General features: G+C 40.3%; 2 protein-coding genes across 3 annotated transcripts in view; one reads left to right on the top strand and one right to left on the bottom strand.

Annotated features, from left to right (window-relative positions):
* The window catches only part of LOC105568365 (homeobox protein orthopedia), a 30,172-nt gene extending 28,177 nt beyond the window's left edge, over positions 1 to 1,995 (top strand). Inside the window, exon 6 of the mRNA XM_012023992.1 lies at positions 56 to 1,995. Coding sequence (XP_011879382.1) covers positions 56 to 396 — 341 coding nt within the window. The 3' untranslated portion in view covers positions 397 to 1,995. The remainder of the gene's footprint in view (positions 1 to 55) is intronic.
* A 5,210-nt stretch (positions 1,996 to 7,205) lies between these two features.
* Positions 7,206 to 12,490, bottom strand: LOC105568363 (peptidyl-alpha-hydroxyglycine alpha-amidating lyase 1). 2 transcript variants are annotated; one of them, XM_012023991.1, is made up of 7 exons: positions 12,341 to 12,490; positions 12,031 to 12,146; positions 11,697 to 11,892; positions 11,013 to 11,624; positions 10,515 to 10,928; positions 10,239 to 10,424; positions 7,206 to 8,368 (listed from the first exon to the last, which is right to left on the bottom strand). In XM_012023991.1, exons 2-7 carry the CDS (start codon positions 12,127 to 12,129, stop codon positions 8,160 to 8,162), a joined length of 1,716 nt encoding a protein of 571 aa, XP_011879381.1. In that variant the 5' UTR covers positions 12,130 to 12,146; positions 12,341 to 12,490; the 3' UTR covers positions 7,206 to 8,159. The 2 variants fall into 2 exon arrangements, with proteins under 2 accessions (XP_011879381.1, XP_011879380.1); XM_012023990.1 differs by having other exon boundaries at positions 12,031 to 12,488.
* Positions 12,491 to 23,588: the final 11,098 nt, after the last annotated feature.

The raw sequence follows: 23,588 nt of genomic DNA, 5'->3' as shown, positions 1-23,588 counted from the left end.
GGATGCTCGAAGGAGGAAAGACGCTCATCCGATCTTCTCTTCTACTTAGCAGGAGGTGGGGTTCACGTGTCGGCGTCCCGAGGTTCACCACCCTCGGTGGGTGGCGGTCAGGGCGGTGGGATGGGCTCGGGCCTGAACTGCGGCCAGGGTTCTCCGGGCACGACTTCCGGTACCGGTGGCAGCGGCAGCGGCGGTGGCGGTGGTGGCGGCGTCTCCTGCGTGGGCGCCGACGTCACGAACGAGGGATCGGACTGGAGAGGCGCCCACAGCATCGCGGCGCTCAGGCGCCGCGCCTCGGACGCCTCGCAACAGTACAGCCCACAGCCACCGCCGCCAGGACCACCTCAGTATACCCACGACATGGAGTACAGTCCTGTTTACCAAGGCGTCGTCTGAACCGTCTTTCCTGACGTTCAGTTCCACTGGAGGGAAAACTGCCGGCCGGTAGAAGCTTACCATAATCCATGGAACGAGTACTCCTCTCTGTTCCGTCGATGGCAACCGTAAGATAGGACTGCGTTTCCGTGACTGATTCCACGGGAGGGCGCGGAGGAGGCGCGAGAGATCCAAGAGATTTATCTAGCTGGCTGTCGTCAATTTTACGTTCGAGCGAGGTCAAGATCGCCGATATTGGAACGATCATTCTAAATTCGATCAAGGTCCAAAACTGTCCGCTTGTTTGAATTTAATATAAAGCCAGCGAGGTACAGCAAGTAACGACGAAATTAGAATGTTCAGATAATCTTGGGCGTTTTGACCGATAGAAATTCAACGGGGCGGTAACGATACGCAAATTTAACGTGTGCTGTGTATTTATTTATTTTTCACGCGAACTTTGCCCTACCAGACGAAATAGCTACCAGGATTGCGCGGAGAATTTACGAAAGGAGTACTCTTCTATAAATTAGCGCGGAGGTAAAATCAGGGTAGAGGATCGAAATTGCTGGCATTATCGACAGTGACAATTTGCGCAATATAGATTCTCATCATCGTAGCCTTCCCAGGACCATCGTGACACATGTATAATGTAAACCTGACTTTCCGCAAATCTGTCCGGCTGATTCTAATATCGGGCCAACCATCGACTCGATGCCGTAAATGTAAAGAAACTTGATGGAGTATGACGGAGTTGTAGCAATTAAAATTGCACGTTCGAGATTTCTTAATTGGGAATGTAAATACTTTCGCTGTATCGTCTAGTCAAATACGTCTTGAATAGCAACAGACGTAAACGTTATTTGATATTTTGTGGGGAAAACCGAATCACCGGCACAAATCCTTTAGCCGCGCAAATTATTCATATTGGCGAGTTTTTCTACCCAGGTGATTCGCGGAAAGAGCGAATCGACGAGGTTTCGTTTCTAAATGGATTTTCAACGTTTCACAGCGGTTCATGAAGAATTATTTAATAAAATGAAAGCAGATTTTGCTCAGTAACGGTAAAAGTTTATCCTAATCGTGACGGTTCCAAATATTAGAAAATGGCAATGACCGAAGTTTCTCGCAGGATCTTCATTTTAATATCGAGCCACCGCGGCAACTATAAATCCGTTGTAATTATCATTCGAGTTGGAGTCATTCCGAATGTCAATGATTAATATATGATCCGTCATAGTATGGGGGCTGTTTTTACGAGTGATGGAACGCTCCGTCCTACTAATCACACCGAGCTGTCGATAAAGGAAGGAATGAATTGTGATTTGTGCAGATTAATGAATTTTGGGACACGAAGAGTCTTAAAGGGAGATAATTGCCGTAAACTCTGTTACCAGTTCCGCGCGTGAACCCTTGGGTTGGCGCTGTGCGCTGCGAAAACATCGAGGGGTGGCTATTCCGCGTACACATATATTAATATAATAACGTCCGCATCGGACTTTTACGATTGGCTCCATGTAACTGTAACACACGCTGATTTACTCTCGTGAAGTCAACCAGTGCGCGGAGAGAATTTTCTCTTAAAATTTATCCTGAAAATCATGTAATCGTGGGACAGCGTGGCATTTTGAACAACTATGAGAGTTTTTTGAAATTTTACCATACATTTTACTGGTAAAATTTCAAAAAACTCTCACAAAGTTTTTTAAAATGTCACGTTGTCCCACGATTACACGTTTTTCGGGGTAAATTTTAAAAGAAAATTCTCTCCGTGTGGATTTTCACTGAGAACAATGAATAGTCACTGATTTACAGTTAAAAGTATACCATTGCGACTTTCAGTGGTATACGTGTAACTGCAAATTAGTGGCCATTCACTGTTTTCAGTGATAATCCGCTGATGGACTTTTAGAGAGTATTTTTCTTCTTCCAAATAAGATCGGTGAAACAATTGGATTTGATTGTTATACTGCAAGAGGGGTGGGGGCAATTTGTCGCGGTTGCAGTCGTTAAACTCTGCTCGTTTTGCCCTCGTTAGAGGCATTTCGAGTGTCTGCGCTCGCGTGCTAAAGAAACGTCGATGAGATTAAGGCCTCTCTAATTGTAAATTATTTAACTGCATTCCGACGAGTGTGACAAACTGATTAGGGCGTGGGTTTCCGCCACGTGATTTCTGTTTACACCTGTTTCTTCTCTCGCGGGGGGCGCTTCCCGCTCGACGGTGAAACGCAGGGAAAGATGCACATTGTATTTTCGAGTCATGGGGGTCAAAGCGGAAGGCGTGGCGAGGTGCAATGAGATGTATACGACAAGTTATCTTAGTATTATATATACACGGCATTGTGTAAATATAGTAAAAATATTGACGTGATAGGGTATATTATTATTGTATTATTACTGCAATTACCATTATTTGAGTCGCAACTGCGACGAAGCTGTCGACCGCTCTCGTTTGCAGGCTATTTTGATCTGCAACGTGTTGCAATTGCGTTTAACTGGGACCGTGTACGCAGGGGTTCGTGGTTTCGCTTCGAAAACGGTGTACTTCGATTTTTTTTTAAATAAAATTTCGCCGTTGGACGTTTACGTTTTCGTTCGAACGACAGAGTTTAGGTTTGTCCGAAAAACCGGTTTCCAAGAGTCGCGATAGGATTCCTTGCGTCGCGTGTTTGTCCACACTAAAACAATCGAGAAGGGATGTCTGCTTGAAAGAATAACTTATCTTTTGTGTGACGAGAGACGGGAATTGCTTTTCAAGTGAGCATAAATGCCGGTACCTTTCACGACGTGCACCGTCGAACGAGCAAAGTCTCGTACAAAAGTTGACACCCGATCGAAAAATGACACAATTAAAATTAACTCGAGTCTTCTGGCAATAAAGGGATGACAAAGCGACTCAACGATTCTGTTGCGGAGTAAAAGTGCTGTATATGGTAATTTATGCGCAACGAAAAGCTAGTCTTTCTTGTGTCGACGTTACGTTTCGGACGAGGATCGTACATGATGTGCGGAGACAAACGTTTATCGTAATAAACATAACAATTTCTTTGCATTGAACATTCCCTTTTGCTTCTTTTAATAAGTTCGTGATGGCAAGGCACATCATTCGTCGCGTTTCTATCGGTGGCAAACGTTTTCGGTGATGTGAATGCAAGTTAGCGTACATTCGTGTATTACATTCCTGAATGAAGAAATTTACAGCACGCTACAAATATATACATTGTTCGGTTGTTGTCATCGAAACGTAAGTTTTGTAAATAAAGTATACGTCTAATAACAATAACAATAATAATAATAACAACAATAATTATAGTAATAATAATTATTATACAACGATAATAATAATATTAATATTAATAATAACAATAATAATGTAATAAGTATGATGACATCAACATTACGATCGAACGTGAGTATACATGGACATTGTGATATATTTCGGGATGGCCGTTCACTTTTCCGACGGCGACATCGGTGCGCGCAAGATTACCCCAAAGCGGCACCGGTGGTAGATTGCGAGCGGCTGCGAAAAGTCGACTATTCTAGTTACGAATTTACGGTAGACCTAGGTAAACCTAAACGATAAATATGGAATAACAGATAGGCAATTGTCGATGTATCACTACGAACGTATACGATTTTTAATGTACAAAAAAATATGGGCGCGCGCGGCTGTGGTGGGCGTCCCCTCTCGATTTCGTCCTGTCGTCGACGTGGGACGGAAGCAGGACCTTAACGATGTTCGTCGGAGTGTTTGTGGTTCCTTATTTTCGAGCGCTTCGCGCAATACCTCGTCGTCGAGCATGCATCTCTTTAGCGCGTAAAAGGAGAACCCATTCTATTCGGTGATCGTCATCGTGTTGCATGCTTAAATTGACATATTGCTAATAACTGCTGAAGTTTTTGTATGAATGAACCGAACAATTAGTTAAAGGGTTATAACGTTCAATCTATTTGATCGCTCTTACGTAGATATCGCTAGGGGATAACGTGGTAATGACGGAAAAATTTGGAACGTTATGACGCACACTTCGTTTTCTCTCTCAATAAAAAATGTGAAATGTACGATGGCTCGTGTAAGTGCGTTTGTATAAAATACATGTAAAATTTTAAATCAAATACATATAACATGCTTTATGGGACATATGCAATTATTTTATGGGTCGAAAACTGGTTGTTTTGTAAGCCAGTGTTCTCCGCTAGCAATACGCCAATTTACGCTCATGCAGACAGATTGGAACGTTCCTCCCCGTTCTTAACTCGGATCCAGATGGTATGAGAGCTCTCCGATCGGTGTCCCCGGTGATCGTGATACCTCCCTTTAATCGAAGAACAATTCCTGTATTTATTTAATTTATCATGCGTGTGTAGATAGACTTCAGCGAGTGGAGACTGACGTCCTTTGGTTTGTGTGCGGCAGGCGCGGACGTCACTCTTTACAGGTGATTTGTAACATACATGGCCTCTGCTGATCGTACGTTTTAGATATTTCGCCCAGAAGTTGATTCGAATCGTACTGTCCGCAGACGTCACCCGATTCTTCAGATTCCCGTGAATCGGAAGAGAATCGACTGACTTTATTGCATCTCTATCACAAGTCATTATCGTCGATGACCTTAATTAGCGGTAAATAGGCAGAATTTTAATTTTCATCGTTGTATAGTTGTGTATAGAGGTCAACTAAGTGTGTAAAAAATAAATCATTATCAAAATATCGAACGGTTTCGTCCCACTCCTTATCCATGGAGTATCCTCCTTATCGAGAAGCGTGTGAATCTTCGTATGGATCAGGTCGTGTCCCGTCGTAGCAAATCTTGCTACGATTATTCCCCAACCATTATTATATGCATACAATAAAGTGGTACACTCGATTCTATTTGAAAATATAGGTTTTTGTATTTATAGATACATGGATTACATACTCTTACATCGTATAGGGGATGCTGCATTATTCCAAAGGGAAATCTGCATTAGTAATTAAGATTGTACTACAGTACTGATTTAAATTAGTATTCATCGCAAAGCGAAAATAGGGGTGTATGTTCTATTCACGAGCTTATAAATAATGCCACGACAATGGCGTTAAACCAACCAATGAACTATCGAAAAACAAATGAGCTTGATTTTGTAAAGCAACATGTAGTATGTATTTTATAGACAGTTTCATAGACAGTTCTTAATTTAATAGCTTAAAAGTTAGCGGTACATTGAATCGGGCGGAGATGTACAAAATATTAAAAAAAGAAGAGAAAGAGATTAACTTTAATGAAAGTGGCTTTCTGTAATACAAGTTGTCGCTTGAGCAATTTTGTTCCCAAGTAAAATATTAATATTTCGTACGGTGATATGTTGCCCGGACGTAGCAAGTAAATTATAATTTCAATTCGTGAAACACAAGTCAACGAATAATTTAAATGTTCACTTTTATTAATCGTAGAATGATCGAGTATTTAATTATTAACGTGGAAGAAGTACTCTCGGATACATATCTCTTTTTAGGGTTTATAAATCTATCGATTATATAGTTGCCTTATGTAAATACATATTTTCTGGCTGCTGTAAAACTTTGCGAGTGCTAAAATGTATTTTGGCATTAATTTCACGTATCAATCTACTTTGTCAGAGTCCCATGATTTCTAGATATTGATTATATACTCAAGGTGAACAATGCAAGATGAGATCTACTACTTCCGTACGTAATTGTTATACCATGTTGCAAATGTTTGAGTGCTTAAGTAAATTTTATTTTCTTAAATAATTTTTTTTCTTGCATCGTTTCTCTCGGGTACGAAAAATACAGCTAACACGGCGATCTTACAAGATCTATAGTCGTTAAAAATGTTGGTACTGTTCGTTAAATATGATTTATGATCGTCAGAAATGATGGCTGTTAAAAGTTTTAATAAGAATGTGTCACATTATTTATACGGTTAGGTTCCAGCAGACGTTGCTGTCCAGCTGATTGTTTTCCGGTCGCCCGATTAGAAATAGAAGGTTTCGGATCAAACTTTAGGCATAAATGATTTTTGAATGCGGCGTATACAGTATGCGTGCCGCAAACTGTGCAGCTTGAAGATTCAAGGCACGTTATCAACCTCGGTTCATGAAGTTCGTTACGGAAATAAGGAAATTACGGATTAAGCGTTCGAACTTATTTCCTCTCTGAAGAGAAATCGGTAAATTCATTGTTTTCAGCTTACTTATCTGTCCACGCGAAATCAAGATAGCAGCAAATTGATTATTTTTCTTCCCTCTCTCTTTTTTTTTCACGTAAACTCGCGTAAACTTGGAGATCCTACATACGCTCCCAAATTAATGGTAGGCGAAGAAAGGATCTGTTTAAATTAACCGAACCACCTTAAAGCGAAATAGCTTTATATTTTTGGAAGAGGCAAAAGGAAACAGGTTTACGGGAACACATGTGTGTAAGCGCGGCTGGCAAAAACGAGTCTAGTTTCTTTCGTTCCTATCAAATCCTGAAAATTGTACGCAATTGTCATAGACTTGTACAAATAGACTGCGCGTCCCGTGAGAAGAATTGAAGACTACATTAAAGTGAAAGAGAGAGAGAGGGAGAGAGAGCAATAGCCTGAGTTAGAGACCCTGTAATCAGAGACTGGCCATAAGAGTTCGTCAAATTCCCGCGAGTGAGAGAGAAACATAGGCTATCTCACTCTTCTACGATCGTAGAATTTGACGTTCAACTCTTAAGTCTATCACACAATGCCAGGCAACAGGCAATAGGAATAGGGAATAGGGAATAGAATTTTTGACGCGTTGGATTCGTCGGAAATTTTCGTCCAACCAATCCGACGCGTCAGAAATTCTATTCCCTGTTCCTGTTGCCTGGCTTCGTGTGATAGGCTTTACGGTCAGTCTCTGATTACAGCGTCTCCAGCCTGAGTGAGTGTGTCTTTCTCTAATATGCGTATTTGTTTTCTCCCCCACTCTTCACAAAGAGCGAGAGAGAAGCATCGCTCACGCAATATCTCTAGCCTCCAGTATAGTCTTCAGCGCGCCCAAAAGGACGCGCAGTCTATCTATATATAGCCAACGGCAATTATTTCGGGTAATGACTAGCTTTCTGACTAGATTATGACATCGCTCGCAAAGTCAGCTTGGATCAGTGGTCGAGCAGGAATATGAACATAGCTTACTTACAAAATACACTCAAGCTCCATTAACATTACCATTTTACTCGTTCTCTGAAGAACGTCCTGCGTAAGCGGATCCTCGGATCTTTACACGATTTTCAATCTTACGTACGATTTAACGTTGCGTTATTAGTTATTAATAAATTTTGTTAAATGGCTTTCGGAGATGTGACGCGATTCAAACGATACTCGTGGTAAATTTTTGATTTCTAATTCAAGAATCATACGCGTCGAACTAAAATTCAAGATAATCCGCAGATAGATAACTCGCACGTAACGTCGCGACAATATATCGTTGCGCCTGCGTATTCGACTTAATTTTCAACAATTATGGCACTTCTTTTCGGGGCTCTCGTTTTACCGAGCCCTTCACGTGTAGAATACGATGTCAGAACGCGGGTAAAAGGTAACGTCAAGCAGCTGCATGTTCGGTAGTCGGCAACGCGAATTCGTAATCGCGCGCCCGTACCGTCGGTCGAGTTCGGGTCGGCTCGGCGGCGCTCGGCGGCGCGAACGTCGGAGAGCTCGAACCGGCGCGCACTTCACGCGATCACGTCGCATTCGCCGGCGGGGCATATTCGGCGCGGCTTTTCCCGCTTCGTTCCCGGCAACATCGTTGGCGCGGCGCGTTTAGATGACCCTCGCGAGGCTGTTCTCGGGATGCTCGTCCTCCGACGTCTCCGGCTCCGTGCTCAGCTTGCTGAAATCCCGCGGATTCGGCCGCTTCTCGAGGAACCTGAAGCCCCTGCCGCGGCGGCTCTCCAGCAGGCTCGTCAGCTTGAAGTTCTCTCGCCTCTCGGCCTCCCAACGCATCCTCTTGCGCATCGTGAGTAGACACCCTGCGTCATTAAGAATGCGAAACGCACTCGGTTAATTTATTTCGTGTCATTTCGCGCGGAGGGCGGTGCGTTGCCGCGAAAGCGGCACCGGCAAACCGAAATCTCGCTCGGACGAGCGACGCCGCGACATCGAAGTCCGTTACACGCATGCGCGACGCATGCGATCGTGCATTTTCTAGCCTGATATCCACGCCAATATTAATCCGATAACGTTAATATGAGTCCTTCTTTGAGCAACGAAACGAATAACTTGTAAATTACGGGATTACGATTTTAATTAAAAAAAAATTATTTCGATAACGGAGAAATATTTCAAAATGGAAAACTGGTTCACGTTGAAAAACGGATAAAATAATTAAAGAAAAAATAACATTGAAATAATTATCCGAGGAAATTATAATTACAGAGTTTTAAAATTTTTAGGTTGTTTCAGGTTTGGTAAGTGAACGATTTATAAGTTATTCGTTCAGTTGCGGAGAGCTGATGTCGTCAACAATTAAACAACTAGCAACACGGAGTTTTATGAGAGGTTTAGAAAGTTCTACATTAGGTGTAAGTGCAGAAAAAAAGGAAATTTAATTAAATGAATTAAATTGAACTAATTCACCTGAATTAATTAAGTTAAAATAATTGAATTAAATTAAGTTAAATTAATACAAATTAAATTACGTTCAAATAATATGTTTATTATTTGAACGTAATTTAATTTGTATTTGTATATCTTTGTATTTCTTTCTTATCTGTAACAGATAACGAGTGCATGAACAACACATACAGAGACAAAAATTAGAGGGAGTGGTACAATATATTAAAAAACTAAGATAACATATTTTTCATTTATGTACGCGAAGAGAATTTTCTCTTAAAATTTACCCAGAAAATCATGTGGGACAACATAACAGTAAAATGTGTACTAACTAAATACTAACTAGTAATATGTATGGTAAAATTTCCAAAAAGTCCTAAAAAATTCTTGGAAATGTCTTGTTGTCTCACGATTACGTGATTTTCAGGATAAATTTTAAGAGAAAACTCTCCGTGTGTAACATGAAAAAGTATGTGACGACGTAGTAAAAGAAATTGGAAGAAGCAGTATAATATATTAAAAATTTAAATATAATGTAATAAATGAAAGAGATCTGAAATTAATATACGTATATATTCATAATATTTACAATTAATAAATTGCGTGCAGTGTGTGTGTGTGAAATGCAAACACATAAAATACACAATGCTTCCTAATTAAGGATAAAAGAAACAAAAATTAAGTCTTAAAAACTTAAATAGATTACCTTAGACAAGTAAGCATAATTCGAGCATATAATAGGAACAAGATTAGACAGATTCTGCTGCCACAGATTGTGCATAATGGTTGAAGTCTGGGAATGATAATTATCGCGTGATAATAGCACAATTCAATAAATTCATAATAAATACATTCATACAATAGATATTTTATCTGGATTTGCTGTTATCATGCAATATCATATGCAATAAGGGCCATCGCACACAAAATTGCATAGCTGCATATGCACAGCATAAGACCATATGTTATGTAAACCAATACGGCGACTCAATGCTCGATGCTCATTGGTTTAAACGGTTTTCGTGCTATGCACGTGCAGCTATGCAACTCTGTATGCGATGGCCCTAAATCGTCATTCCTAAATTTCAATTATTACACATTATCTATATACATTGTAAATTGGTGCTTAGTAAATACGGGAAATAAATAAACGCACAAGTGCACAACAAAATTGCAACAACGGAAGACCAACACAACCACAAAATTAAAGTAACGTTTACTTCTATTCTACTAATTTAGAGAATTCAACGTTCGGTTCGTCATAACGACGTCTCGTTTTTCTACCTCGTTTTTGGCATCTCGCTACAATGGCGGCAATTGCAATGCATAATGTAATAAAGGAAATGGCCGCCGAGCCGAGGCTCAGGATCAATTTTGTCGCGTTGGTCTTTTCAATGTCGTCATCTTTAGTATCGGGATGTACTAAGATCTTAGGTTGATGGCGTTTAGCGGACTGCGAATTGTTTACCCCTAGAACAGAAGAAAGGGTAGATACGTTTAAGGTATAACATCACGGAATTATAAGTTTCGATTGTTATAAAACACCTAGCAACACTGTACCTCGTAGAAATCTATAAATTTTTCTATTATTTAATTCTACTGCGTATATCTCGGAACCGTCTTCCGTCACGGCCAGGTCATGCGGATTATCCATGGTTCTGTTGGGCTGAAACATCGATAATACTTTCCCGGAATGAATATCAAGTACAAAGCCTCTCACTGGCGCTGGATTGCTTATAAACGGATCAGGTCCGTTGATTAGATATAATTTCTCTCGAGCGTAGGCAACGCTGTAAATTTTTGTACCAATATCAGGATGGCTGTATTCCTTGTGGAATGTACCGTTGTTGGCAAAGAAGCACAATACCCTGCCATTTTCTCTGTCGGCGAGATAAATATAATTCAATTCACTCGCGAGCGCCAAAGCGTGCGCGATGAGAAACGTGAACGGCGATGGCTGCGAATAGGCAGACCCTGAAACGAAGGGCGAGGCTTAGTTTAGCACTTATTCAGATGTTACTTATCGCTCTTGACAGCAATCTTATTCTTCATCGTTACCTAGACTAGCGTCCCAGTGTCGTCCCCAATGTAGAATTATTTCACCATCTTTATTATACTTAATTATCCTAGAATTGCAATAGCCATCACTGACAAAAAAGTCACCATTACTATGTACAGCAACGTCAGTCGGTTTACAAAATCTCCTATTGTCGTTACCAGGAACAAAAGCCTCCCCCAAAGTTTTAGACGGCCTCAGCGTGCCGTTTTCGGGTAATGCGCTAGCACGATCGTTAGGCTGACCCGCCTGCGCGCGTTTCAATTCTTCCACGTGTCTTTCCACGTCTTGAGCATCAAACTTGAATACCTGATGCATCGCCACGTCAGTGACCCAATAATTCCCAGACTGATCGATAGTCAAGCCATGTGGCAGGTAAAACATGTTCCTTCCCCACTCCGCTGTCACCTTGCCGCTTTTATCCAAAAGGATTATTGTGTTCTGCGCTATCGGCCCTTTATTTCGATCGAATCTGTTTTCATTGTCGAAACTCTCGGGGCCCCAGACGCGATCCCCTCGATGAAATATCGCAATGTTGCCGTGCGGATCCACAGCAACTGCCGACACCTGAGTGAATTTCAGTTGCGCGCCCCATTGCGCATCCCATATCGTGTCTGAGGAAAATACAGTAAGAAAACGTCAACTATAACATGTGGATTTTTGCCAAAGAAATACTCGATACTTGCCTTTATTCAAGGTAGCTGCAGTTACTGGCTCCTTTTTGCCAATGTAGCTATCGGCTTTTAAATACAAACGGTCCTTTGTATTTTGTTGCTCACTCGGCTGCATTAAGGACCCTCTATCTCTATCAACCTCGACATCAGAATACTCTCTGTCGTCATCAGAATATTCATTCGCGCTGAACTTGGTGTCAGGCAAATGCTGCGAAACAAACGGACTTTTTCTCTCCGGCGGTTTACACACAATACGTATTTTTTATACTCATAAAAAATATGTATAATTAATCACTTCAATATCAATGCTTTCTTCTTGCCCTACGAGATATCTGCATGCAATTACCTGAGCGCTCAAAATATCCCTCAATGCCGCCTTGGTGTGCACTAAAATATGGAGCAAAATTAAAACGGAGCAGACGGTGTCACATCGAAGAGTCGTCATCTCGCGAAATCGTCATCAGGTGCTTCCGAAACACGAGCGGCGCGTTAATATCGAGGATCCTCGCAATCTTACGGGATCGCGGAAATATTTGAGCGAGTCGAGACAATTTTACAAAATCACGTCACACTTCGTAGCCACGTATGACAAACTGGTAGCTTCCACTCTATGCGATTATCATTACTCGAAGTAACGCGCCGTCCTTAACGTCATCTAGAATATTTGTTTATCGCGTGTATTATTGCGGGGTGATTGTGAGCACATATGTCAGGAGGCCGCACATCTCCAACAAGTGGCGTCGGACATGACGCCATAATATTTTGGAGTACGTTTCACCGATGTTTCCAACGTTATTCTTAGCCTCAATCGATAGAAGATTCAAACGGCTTCCCCGTGCTCGCGTGCAAGGGCGCTGCGAGTATCGTTTCGACCATTCCCATGTCGATAGGAGACTACATTTCTTATTGATTACGCTCTTTCTTCGCCTCTGATCAGTTTCCGTAAAGGAAAATTAATAAGCCGTCTTTGTAATGATCGAATCTTCAGCATCTTCAGCATCTTCTCAATTGAATCTTTAATTAAAAGATTTGTAAAAAGAGTACACTTTGATTCGAAATAGTATTAAAAAGCAATATTATTATTTATTTACATTTCTATTATTTATATTTCGTTAGTTATGTTTATAGTTCACATCCCTTTGAATAAAAGAGGGTGAATAATATTTTTCATTATTATTTTATTCTATCGACACTGTTTTTTTATTGTCACATTTTACAAATTTTCTGGGTGGATGATTTATATTAAATAGTCCCCTCGTATTTTATAGAGGCAGTTTAGAAATAATTTGAAGAGCTAGAGGTCCATAAATTAAATTAAATTTATATCGAAATAATCCTCATGAATTTCTCTTCAAAATAATTAACAGTAATACTGTTCTTTATTTGTTTCCATTACTCTTACATTTTATAATAATAATAATTTTTTTGATAAAAGTGAAAGATAATTTACATTTTATAAGATTATTAAATTTTATTGCTATTTTATTTTGACATCGATATAGTTCTGAAACCTAAAGAATTAGAGATCCACGAATATGTTGTAGATCGGCATCGCATATAAAAATTATGGATATAATTTATAAAATAAATTTCGTATTACTCAAGAAACTCCTCCACTGAGTTTGTCTATTGTTTGCGCAGTTTCTCGTACTACACAGAGATATTTTAATTTGTCAAAACTTTGAAAACACACGGAAAGATAACTTTATATTGCAGTCAAGATTGTGCTGATAAAAGTTATTATAGTTTCTATTGCTCAAAGATGGCTTTTGAATTACATGGAAAGTACAATCTGCGTCAGCGAGTTTAAATCAAGTTGTAAATCAAGTATTTCAGATAATGTCGAAAGAGAACGTATTATTAAGCGCAATTTTTCCGCGGCTTCCTTTTATGCAATTCGGAATCTAAAGCTTAGGTACTATTAGTTTCCGTATGGATTTATTTCTACTTATTTCCCCGATCTCGCACGCTAATCCTTGCGCGAATGAAAAGCTTCACGGGTTGAATATTTCGAAATCCAATAGAGTCTGTATTCGCCAGACGCTGTCGCCGGAATTCGTCACGAAGATTTCCCGGCATGGTCCCGTCTGGGCGGGTCGAGTTTATACTGGAATCAATGCAGTCTCGTTCGGTGCATGGTTTGCATTCCTTCTCCAATCTTCCTCCCTTGCATTCCTTGTTGCTCGATTTGAATTATCCTAGGACTAGCCGGATTTATTTTCATAATGCACGAGATTAAACTCGCGATTAAATGTTTTTTTTTTTTGGTTCTCTAACGTGCTAAGAGTTGAAGAAACTTTCTCAAATATGGTCGGGGCGGAACTTTCAAATTGCTAAGGTCTCTCCGCAAACGAGAGAAAAAGCATTTGACAGTAATGAAACGTATCCGGACTAATTAGAAAACGCGTTTTACGTTGTTCTGCGCGATAATGAAGCAATTAAACTTTAGCCAATTTTTTTTCATCGATTACTAATTCGCATAAAAACCTGCAATCAATTTTAACACGGCGACGCCGTTGTATCGCTTTAATTATTGAATTTTACGTAAAGGCGCGTTATTACGCACAAATGACGCGACGTCCCAAACAATTTGGTTACCGCCGGGGGTGTGCGTGGCGTTGCCCTATTATACTCATTTTACTATCCCTGTCATTTCGCCAAGTATACGCGCGAGATGCGTTCGAGTGCTATCGAGGTCCAACAATGGTTGGCGCCCCATCCTTTCGTTAGACAGAAAGCGTCGATTTTGCATTCATCGCGTTGTCTGCATCGACGCCGAGTTCTCATCTTAAACTGCAGACGACAGTGAGTTCTTTATTACGGTGAAAGAGAGCGCGAATGTCAGCCGCGAATAAACATAAAGAGATGTAGGACCTTTGGCGTTTCGCTGAAAAACCGTGCTCGACAAGCGACGTTACGAGCCCTTCTCGTCGTAGGGCGAAAGGATTTGACAATCGTTTTGTTCTTCTCTTTTTCGCTATCTGCCTTGTCCCCCTTCCGCTCTCGCCTCTCCTCCCTATCCGCGATTCATTTATCTTCTTTTGGGGAATACACTGCAACGGGAGGGAAACTAAGCTTGTAAATCCATTTAGTGCGGTCCGCGGGAAGTAAAAAAATTCGACTGTCTCTATTTCTATGCTAAGCAGTTGGATGTACGTACGCAAACGTAGTCGCGGCAAATTTTATCCCGCGATTATATCCCCCGGTCTGGCTCTTCTTTTTTAAAAAATCAATTCGCCCCACATCGTCTTATGCTTTTTTAATTAAGCTCTGCAAAAGAATCTTTTAATATACCAGAGATAAATAAAGCAGATTTTTCTATTAAAATTCCTAATTCAAGAATACCTTTATCGATTTTTACTACTAATAAACTCAATTGAGTCTTTCAACTTCCTGAATGGAAGGTATATCCAATAACGTAAAAAAAAGTGATTAAAAAATAAGGAAATAAAAATGAAGAAGAGTTTTCTCCTCTTTCTCCCTCTCTATTAAATAATTATTACTCCTTCAGAAGTACATTAATAAGTAGTTTCCACCTAGTTATTGATATACATGTAATTAATCAGTAATTCTTTTATTAATAAGTGGGATAAAAAGTTGTGAGCTCTTGGTTTTCGTACCGACTGGAAATAAATATTACGTATGCAAACATATTACGTAAAAGAATAGATTAATATAATTACATGCCTAAAAAAACTTTCTTTCCACAATATTTGTGCGATTAGTTGAAAAGCGTGAACGCACCCGTCGACATGTTGCCGAGTGCCGTTTATCGCTTTTAACTATTTCAGTGATCTGCGAATGCTCGGATTTTGTCGGGCGGCAAGAAAAATCGCCAACGAAATGCAAACGCGCACGCGGATGCAATCCGCGGAGATTCTTTAATCTCGCCCGCCGCATATCTGTGATGGCCGTTCGCGCAGATACCGCTGGCGCGTATCGAGTTCGGTTTCACGCGCTTTAGCGTTTAAATTGCGAAGTCGGCGCCTGCCTTTGATAGTTGTGGGGGGATAAACGGGACGTATATATGCACCGACACGGGAAAGGGCGAGCGGAAAATAGCGGGATGCGATTCCGCGCGTCACGGAGATGACTGGCGTTCATCAGAGCGCACTCGCAGAGACACGAAGTTCATCCTTCATTTCCCGAATTTCAACATAACCGACAGAGTTATGGTGCCCTTTCCCTCGAAAGCGCCAGAAATAATCTAATTCGCGTGTTAAAGAAGCTCCGGCAAAATAAACATAGATTTTGGAAAATACGGGATGTTATGAACTTTACATTTTCGTTGCGTGCACACGGAGAGAATTTTCTCTTCAAATTTATCCTGGAAATCCTGTAATCGTGGGACAACATGGCATTTCCAAGAATTTTATGAGTCTTTTGACATTTTACCATACATTTTGCTAATAAAAATTTGCAATGCCACGCTGTCCCACAATTGCATAATTTTCTGGATAAATTTTAAATTAAAATTCTTTCCGCGAAATTTATGCAGTCTGATTAATATTTCAATCACGATCGAATTACAAGTAATACTTTTCGATAAAACCTGGAGCGCTCTTTCGCAGAACGCCAGATTCCCGAAAAAGATCAATCAATAACAGCTTACGAAATGTACATTAAACGCACTCGGGGGGGGGGGGGGAACGAAAAAATCGAGCTCCTTCGCGGTACTTCTGAAACGCATTTGCATCCTACTACACGCGATCTATCATTGCGCGCGTGGAAAGGTGAGAAGATATTAAAAGAAGATTAAAAGCTGGGCGAGACGATGTCATATATACGTATATATCGAAGCTCGCTGAAATCTCGGTCGACAAATTTCACTGTCGGTTTCCTGTCAAGAAAAATAAGCTCGCCAGACGAGTTCCAGTCTGTACTGTTAAAAGCACCGCCGATCGATAACGCATGCAGCGCTCGTAATAATAAATTACCTAGACGCGAAGAGCGAAGTAGCGATCCGACTGGATAATGTCAGCGGATTCAAACACCGTAAGATTAACAAATGATATTTGCTTGGTCGTCGATGCAAATGCGTCGATAAAATGTAGGTGTCCTGGCCTTCGGGATTTCCGAAGCGTGTGCAGTACTACGCTTCGGAAATCCCGAAGGCCAGGACTGCACGCACACACTTCGGAAATCCCAAAGGCTTTGTGCAGTTTTTTCTCAAAGAATTTCCGGAATGTGTATGGGTACCTTTAATCCCATACGCGAAATAAAAACGCACTTTACGCATGCATATACTAGTCACTTGGTTTCTACGCGGAAGTTCAGACGTTTCACGTACCAAGTCTCTCAATCTTCACTTATCCGTTATTTAAAGTTATTATGCTGTGTACGCTTGCTGGATGCGAGTCTGTTTCTTTTCTTTTAACGAATAAAATTTATTACAATCGACGGTTTTTTTTTGCGCGTTTCTGGCATTTTTCATACAAATGAAAGGTTACGTTATATATTACTTGCCACGGCGGGGCTTGTAAATACAAAAGGAAAGGACAAATCTGAAAATTATCGCGGATAATCCACTAAATGTACTGTCGCACGTAAGCGTTAACGCAGGTAATAAAATGTAAGCAAGGACAAAAGAGTAGTGCGAGCCCAAGCCCGTGATAACCGTGAAGGTCAGAATTTCTCCCCCGTAGGGAGATTAACAGGGTGTGCTCTTGTACTGGCGGTTATTACGTTGTGCCGTGCCGCGAAAATTAATTACAAACTCCGTGCCCTGTTCCGCAAGGGCATAGGAAAGCGGTGAGGTGGAAGGCGGAAAAAAAAATTATTGCGCACGAGAGAAACTCTTTGCATCTGCATATGCGCGCGCATCAGAAACACCGTTGCATTGTCAGCATTGAGGTGTATTTACGGGACGGAGAGGGTTAAGGGCTTTACACCGCAACTTTTACAGCCCCATTCTTGGCTATAGCTTGTATCATTCTCTCGCGCTGCGCTGAGACTTTGATGAATAATTTGCTGACATCCCGGCGGGTTTCACGTGCATCGCAGTTTACACGTTCACAATGCAAATAAAAGTTTCAAGTTTGCCGAGTTTGCTACCTCCACCGCCGGACTATTTACGGACGTTTTGTATTATTAATTTAATTAAGTTCTCGCATCGCGATTATTACGTCAATTATGCGCAGGGAAATACAAGAGTGTAACTTTGAGCTATTTATTGTTGGTGCACTTAGGAGACGTGAAGCGTTGAGAATTTGTTATTAAGGCGTGATTATTGAGTAAGAATTTTTTAATTAAATATTTTATTACGTAAAACATTTTTTCACTTAGGCCGGGTTTCACCGACGTCGCTTAATTTTAGCCTAGTTCCTTTTGTTTCTTCCCAACTGTTTCCCCAGAAAGAGACAAATGAGCGGGACTAAGATCGAAATTAAGCGACGTTGGTGAAACTGGGTCTTAATATGGCAACGTTCTTTCGATAAAAAAAATAATCAAGTTTATAGCGAATTGTTTAAAACAAAATTAAAAGAGATCTGAAATCAGTTGCGGAATTTCTGTTTTGAAATTTCTATTTCAAAATTTCTATTTTGAAATTTATAAGGGTTTTTCTTCGTGAGCGCTCGCAGAATGCTATTTTAAATATTTAAAAACCGAAGAATTTTAAGTGAGACAGTACTGACGTTTTGATTCGGTTGTTCATTAAAAATTGTTGACTCTTCTTTTATATTTTACTTGCCCAATAATAATTTACTCTTTTATATTGTGCACAAAAAAAAACAGTTGATGATTTTTCTCTTTGACATCTGTAGCTTTTATTCGAGGTACATGCGAAGTAATATCTTGGAAGATTGCGGTACACTAGCTTCTTTACTTTCCCATATATCCATTCACATCGCGGCGGCGAAGTAGCTGCAGAAAGGATGGTAAATGCGAGCGCGTATAGGAACGGAAAGCTCCAGCAAGAGATGCACTCTTTGTTAAATAGCTCGGCTATTAGGTTGTATTCTGTTCTGAAACAAATCGTGTACGTTTAAGAGATAGATCGCGATTACTCGGCACATTCGCCTGTGCATTTAACGTCTCATTTAACTCTCAAATGCACCTCGCGGGACTTCGAAAGTAACACCGGTTTGGGAAATAGAACGGTAATACGCATGCATCTTCTGTGCATCAATAATCACGATAAATGTATTATAATTTGAAGACACGCCGTACTTGCATACGCAATCGAGCGTGAATCTCTCGCGAGAGAAATGAAGCTAAACCTACAATCACTTGATGACGTTTAGAGCTCGTGAATACAAATGTTCATACAAAGAAGTTAAATTGTCTATAAGAAATACTTTGTTCGGTGCTTATTTCTAAATAGATTAGCTGCAAGAGCTAATTCTCTTTCGCTTGGAAAAAGTGTTTCTACCCGAACTCGAGTGCCTCGTAAGATTTTCGGTGCTCCGGCGTGGAGAATTCCCGACAAATCCGCACACAACGGAGAGAACTCCGTACTTCTAATCAGCCTTGTGATGTCCTCTGTAACTAGATGTTACCAGGCGAGATAACATTGAACGCGCCTTGCGAGTGACACTCGCGTCGGGCGATGACGACTGTGGAAGATGTAACATTCCGGAATGTGGACCGCGCTTCTATTCCCAGCGCGTCTTACCACGGCGCGCTGCAGACGTAATAGAGAGCGGCCAGGCCCGGATGAAGCTGCAGATCGTATTCATTCGTCGTCACTCAGAGACGAACCAACGGGCGGCGATCACGTTCCCGCAAGCCAACCGGCGCGTGAGTAATATCGCACCGAATAATATTGGCTTGGTAAAAACAATGCAATAATACGATCTCGAACGTCAGCGAGCGAGCGATAATAGACACGATAAATGTGATTAATTTCGGAAGGCAATCTTCACTCCACGAGCCGATGATATTGGGGCGTCATATGAGATGTGCGTACGCGGTTTGTCGTTAAAACACATTTCAGAATAATCCTTCCATAAAACATATTCATAAACGGTTTTTCTTGTATAAATTTATTTGTCAAAATTGATTAAATCAAACGGGTCGAGAATCCCATTCCGCAAAGCAACGTTACCACTTTTGTTTCACGTTGAGCGCAATATTTTTTATTTAAACTTTTATTTATGACAATGCCACAAAGTATAATGAAAAATTGTAACACTGCCCGGCGCGATAAATAGTTAAACAGCAGCAAGTGCTTCTTCTTTTCAACTTATTATCAGCGGAGCGCTGAAGTTTGTTATTGCGCGCGGATATAAAATCCTCCCGCCAAACCACAAATCTTATAATTCATTATTTTGCCACTTGCAAATCTCATAATGCAATCCTGCTATTATATTCTAAGGGAAAGTTAATTAAAGGCAGCATAATTCCAGCACGATTATATACCAAATCGGGAACTTTGATCAGTGTACCCGAGAGCCTTTCTAGCCAAACTTTTCTCGACGTTATGATCTATGATGCCTTCCTTCCTGTGCGCATCGCTACACTGAATGCTCACAAGCCGACTTTATGATAAAAGGCATCTATATCGATAATAATAATTCAAACCGAAGTCTATTCAAAAATTGCAATCTATTCAAAATTTACGCTTCGTCGTACGAGAGATATCGTAGCTTTGTCTATCCGGTGGTGTTTCCTCGTCTGCTTCCTTGGGCCGTTTGTTCTTCATCTCTTAGTTAGTCGTCGACATCCATTATTCGCTTGTAAACCAGAGTTCAGTGTCTACTCCGATTATAATTGACGCTATAGTTAAAAGCAAAGGTTTGTAAAAAATACATATAGTGTATAGCATTCTGCAATAGTTTTTTAAAATTAAAAAAATATTAATATGTACTTAAGAATCATGCGCGGAAAGATATACAATAATCAGTTTATTACTTGATCTTTACAAAATAATAAAATTAAGGTAATGATTTATTTGAGCGAATAACAAAATTATAGAGTTTGAATTTAGGCAAGGGCTTTAAGGTGAGCTGTTAACGTAGGTGTCTTAAGTCGTTTATCTCAAGTGTAATATAATAAATCGGAAGTTTACGTATAGTTGATTTCGTTTTAATTACTCAGTTGTAAAGGATTTGCGTGAAAGAATTGAAATAAAATGTGGAAGCGGGGAAATAAACGTAGAATTAAATGTATGATATAATGCAGATTGTGTAATATATTACAATCGGACATTGACGTTAAAGCCAGTCTGCTGTGGTTCACGCCACTAAACCCTTCCGCAGGCAAAATTATTCATTAGCCATTTGCATCCTGTGTCGAGAGATAGACTCAATGGCTTATGATAATCCTGTACACATTTTCTCAAAGACCTGTAACAATCCGTGGTTATACCGTGTAAATATTATTTTTCAATCATTACATTTTCTATACAAACGGCACAGAGCCGTCGTTGCATAAAATAATATCAATAACGTCAAAGCGAAAATAAAATATTTAATACTGACTGAATCTTCTGGTATTATTTTGTTCGTAAAAGGTCGATACGCGCGCGCGATCGTGCAGGTCTCGCGCACAGGACGCGTCCTACAATATGTTTTTCCAACCGGAAGTAACATTACGTCGAAATGTGGGTTACAGTCTCGTAAGTACAGACCATGATGCTCCGCAATCGTATTAGAACGCCCAAGGGCGACTGATGTCGGTATGGATGCGAGGATGATGGTACGGATCGGAGAGGCCATGGGACCCGCGGATAAAGGGGTGGTTTGTGAAACGTACATGTGAGGGTGGGTGGATGGTAGATGGTATGGGGAGGAGATCACAGGAAAGGGAATGGCGATGGAGGAATGGGACAGCTCGTGTGTGTGTATGTGTATACGTACATACATACTTGCGCAAATACATGTGCACGTGTGTCTGTATATATTGTATGTACACGTGTATGTAGGGAACGACGATGTGTCTGCCGCCGGCCGGAGCCACGCTGTCGCTGCTATGGCATCGATCCACACCACTCGCAATGACTTTTTGTCGTGGCTCGCGCGCCGAACGAGATCTTTAACCTGAAAGCTGCTACGCCATAACTGGCTTTCGGTTCAGAACGGTGAGAAATCATCTCGCCTAGATCATCTCCCCCCCCCCCCCCTCCGTAACCCGGCGAGGCTCGGGGGCAGGCTCGAGGGTAGCCCGAATCGCAACGCACGTCTGACGAGGAGTCGAGCGAGGAGGGTTGTCGGATAAGTTTTCGATTTTACGATTTAAATCGCCCCGGTATTGGCGCGCTGTATGTGCCGTACATAAAATCCCCTCGTGTAATATGATTTATTTCATTTACGGTACTATCGCGTAACGATGCGCCAATGGCATCGACATAATTATCAGAATAAATAATACAAAATAAGGAATTATGCAAACAAAATTCAAGGCGAGATTGATACATACGTTTAATTACGAGTTACAACAATTGCCGTTGGATAAAATTGCATTATTACTTATTACGAAATGTATTATATCATTCACAGCGCTGCGAATATAAAAGATAATTATAGTACACGTTGAAATGACATTTGCATTGTAATATGTGTATTTACATGATAATAATTCTAGCTAATGTGTATTGCTGTTGCGTTAAAAAAAAATCTGTAACCTGATGTAATACATACGCGCTTACGTACGCGAGCAATCTGCATACGTAAGATCGGCAGGATAAGAGCGAAATGAATTGATACGCGATTCGTTTATCTGCTTTCGAAAATCGTATTATGCAGGAACATCACCGTTGCTTCCAAAACTCGATTCACTAGGTGCCCTGATTGGTTCGTGCTTTGACTTCCAAGTGCACGAGAGATGCTAGCTTCGCGCAGCGTAATGTAACACGATCCCATTTCTAGTTTATACCCGGGATTAAATGAGCTTTGATGCCTAAAATGCATTTTCAGACGGCATTTATATACCGTTACGATTTTCTTTCGGTACATTAACGGTCTACAGCTGACCTTTGGAAATCAGAATTCGTTGTGAAATATTTAAAGGGTGTTTCCTGGTAAACGGATTAAGACTCAATGATTTATTCGAAATAATTTCGTATACAATTATAATATTTACTCGTCGTGTACCGCCATTGTGCATATATTGCTTTCATCTTTTATTTCGCGTCTCTTTTGTCTCTCATGTCGTTCACTGCGGTACTGTGAGTAATAAAATTTCTCGTTGAATCTTGAGCGGTACTTCATTTTCGTGCAGGATAATTTGTCACTGGGAACTTTGCGGGAAAGTTGGAAATTAGTCCAAGGCGACGTAACCTACCATACTTTTCGAAGTTCCCTAAAGATTTTTGTAAGTTTGCTTCATTTTATAACTAGACACCTTTAATAAAAATGCAATGTCAGAAGATATTTAATGTACTTATAATAACATCGTGAGTCGTTTAACATTAAGAACAAAACCCTCGGCCAGACGATTACAGCAATACTTAAATATGCAAAGAAATATTAATATTTAAACACATCATGTTTAAAACTTGAGATATTCTTATGAACGTTCTGTTTCATACAACTTTGAAAAGTTCCTCTTTCTGGATTATGCAAATTTCTGATGAACACAAAGAAAATTAATCCAATGACAATGTCAGTGAGAGCGAATGACTACAACTTGAACAAGATTTCGGTGACACGTAGTAATTCATTTAAGGTAGTTCTTTCAGAATTGTTTCAAATTTTTACAGTTTATTCTTTACATAAATACGTGCAAAATAAGACTAATTAAATTAAAATTGACCGTCTCAAAGTTCTAAAAAAAAATGGTTAAAGTTTACTATGTTACACGAAATATTACGTGTAAAACACGTTAAAAATATTATTACATGTAACAATATAATTCGTTGTGATATTATTACATGTCAAATATTATTTACACATATTATCATGTTTTAGAATATTAATATTTGCGTTTGTAAACGCAAATGGTGGCACATTTTATTTTTTTAAA

Source organism: Vollenhovia emeryi, unplaced genomic scaffold (genome assembly GCF_000949405.1).
Source record: "Vollenhovia emeryi isolate VEMERY1.0 unplaced genomic scaffold, V.emery_V1.0 DF939130.1, whole genome shotgun sequence".
Taxonomy (NCBI): Eukaryota; Metazoa; Arthropoda; class Insecta; order Hymenoptera; family Formicidae; genus Vollenhovia; species Vollenhovia emeryi.
This window is presented reverse-complemented; position numbering and strand designations above follow the sequence as displayed.

What these genes read in the sequence shown, in the direction of transcription:
- LOC105568363 (XM_012023991.1), bottom strand. Translation starts at nt 12,129, where the DNA reads ATGACGACTCTTCGATGTGACACCGTCTGCTCCGTTTTAATTTTGCTC. An exon ending in GGGATATTTTGAGCGCTCAG is followed by an intron (nt 11,893 to 12,030) that starts GTAATTGCATGC and finishes TTTGTTTCGCAG; the next exon opens with CATTTGCCTGACACCAAGTT. An exon ending in TGCAGCTACCTTGAATAAAG is followed by an intron (nt 11,625 to 11,696) that starts GCAAGTATCGAG and finishes TATTTTCCTCAG; the next exon opens with ACACGATATGGGATGCGCAA.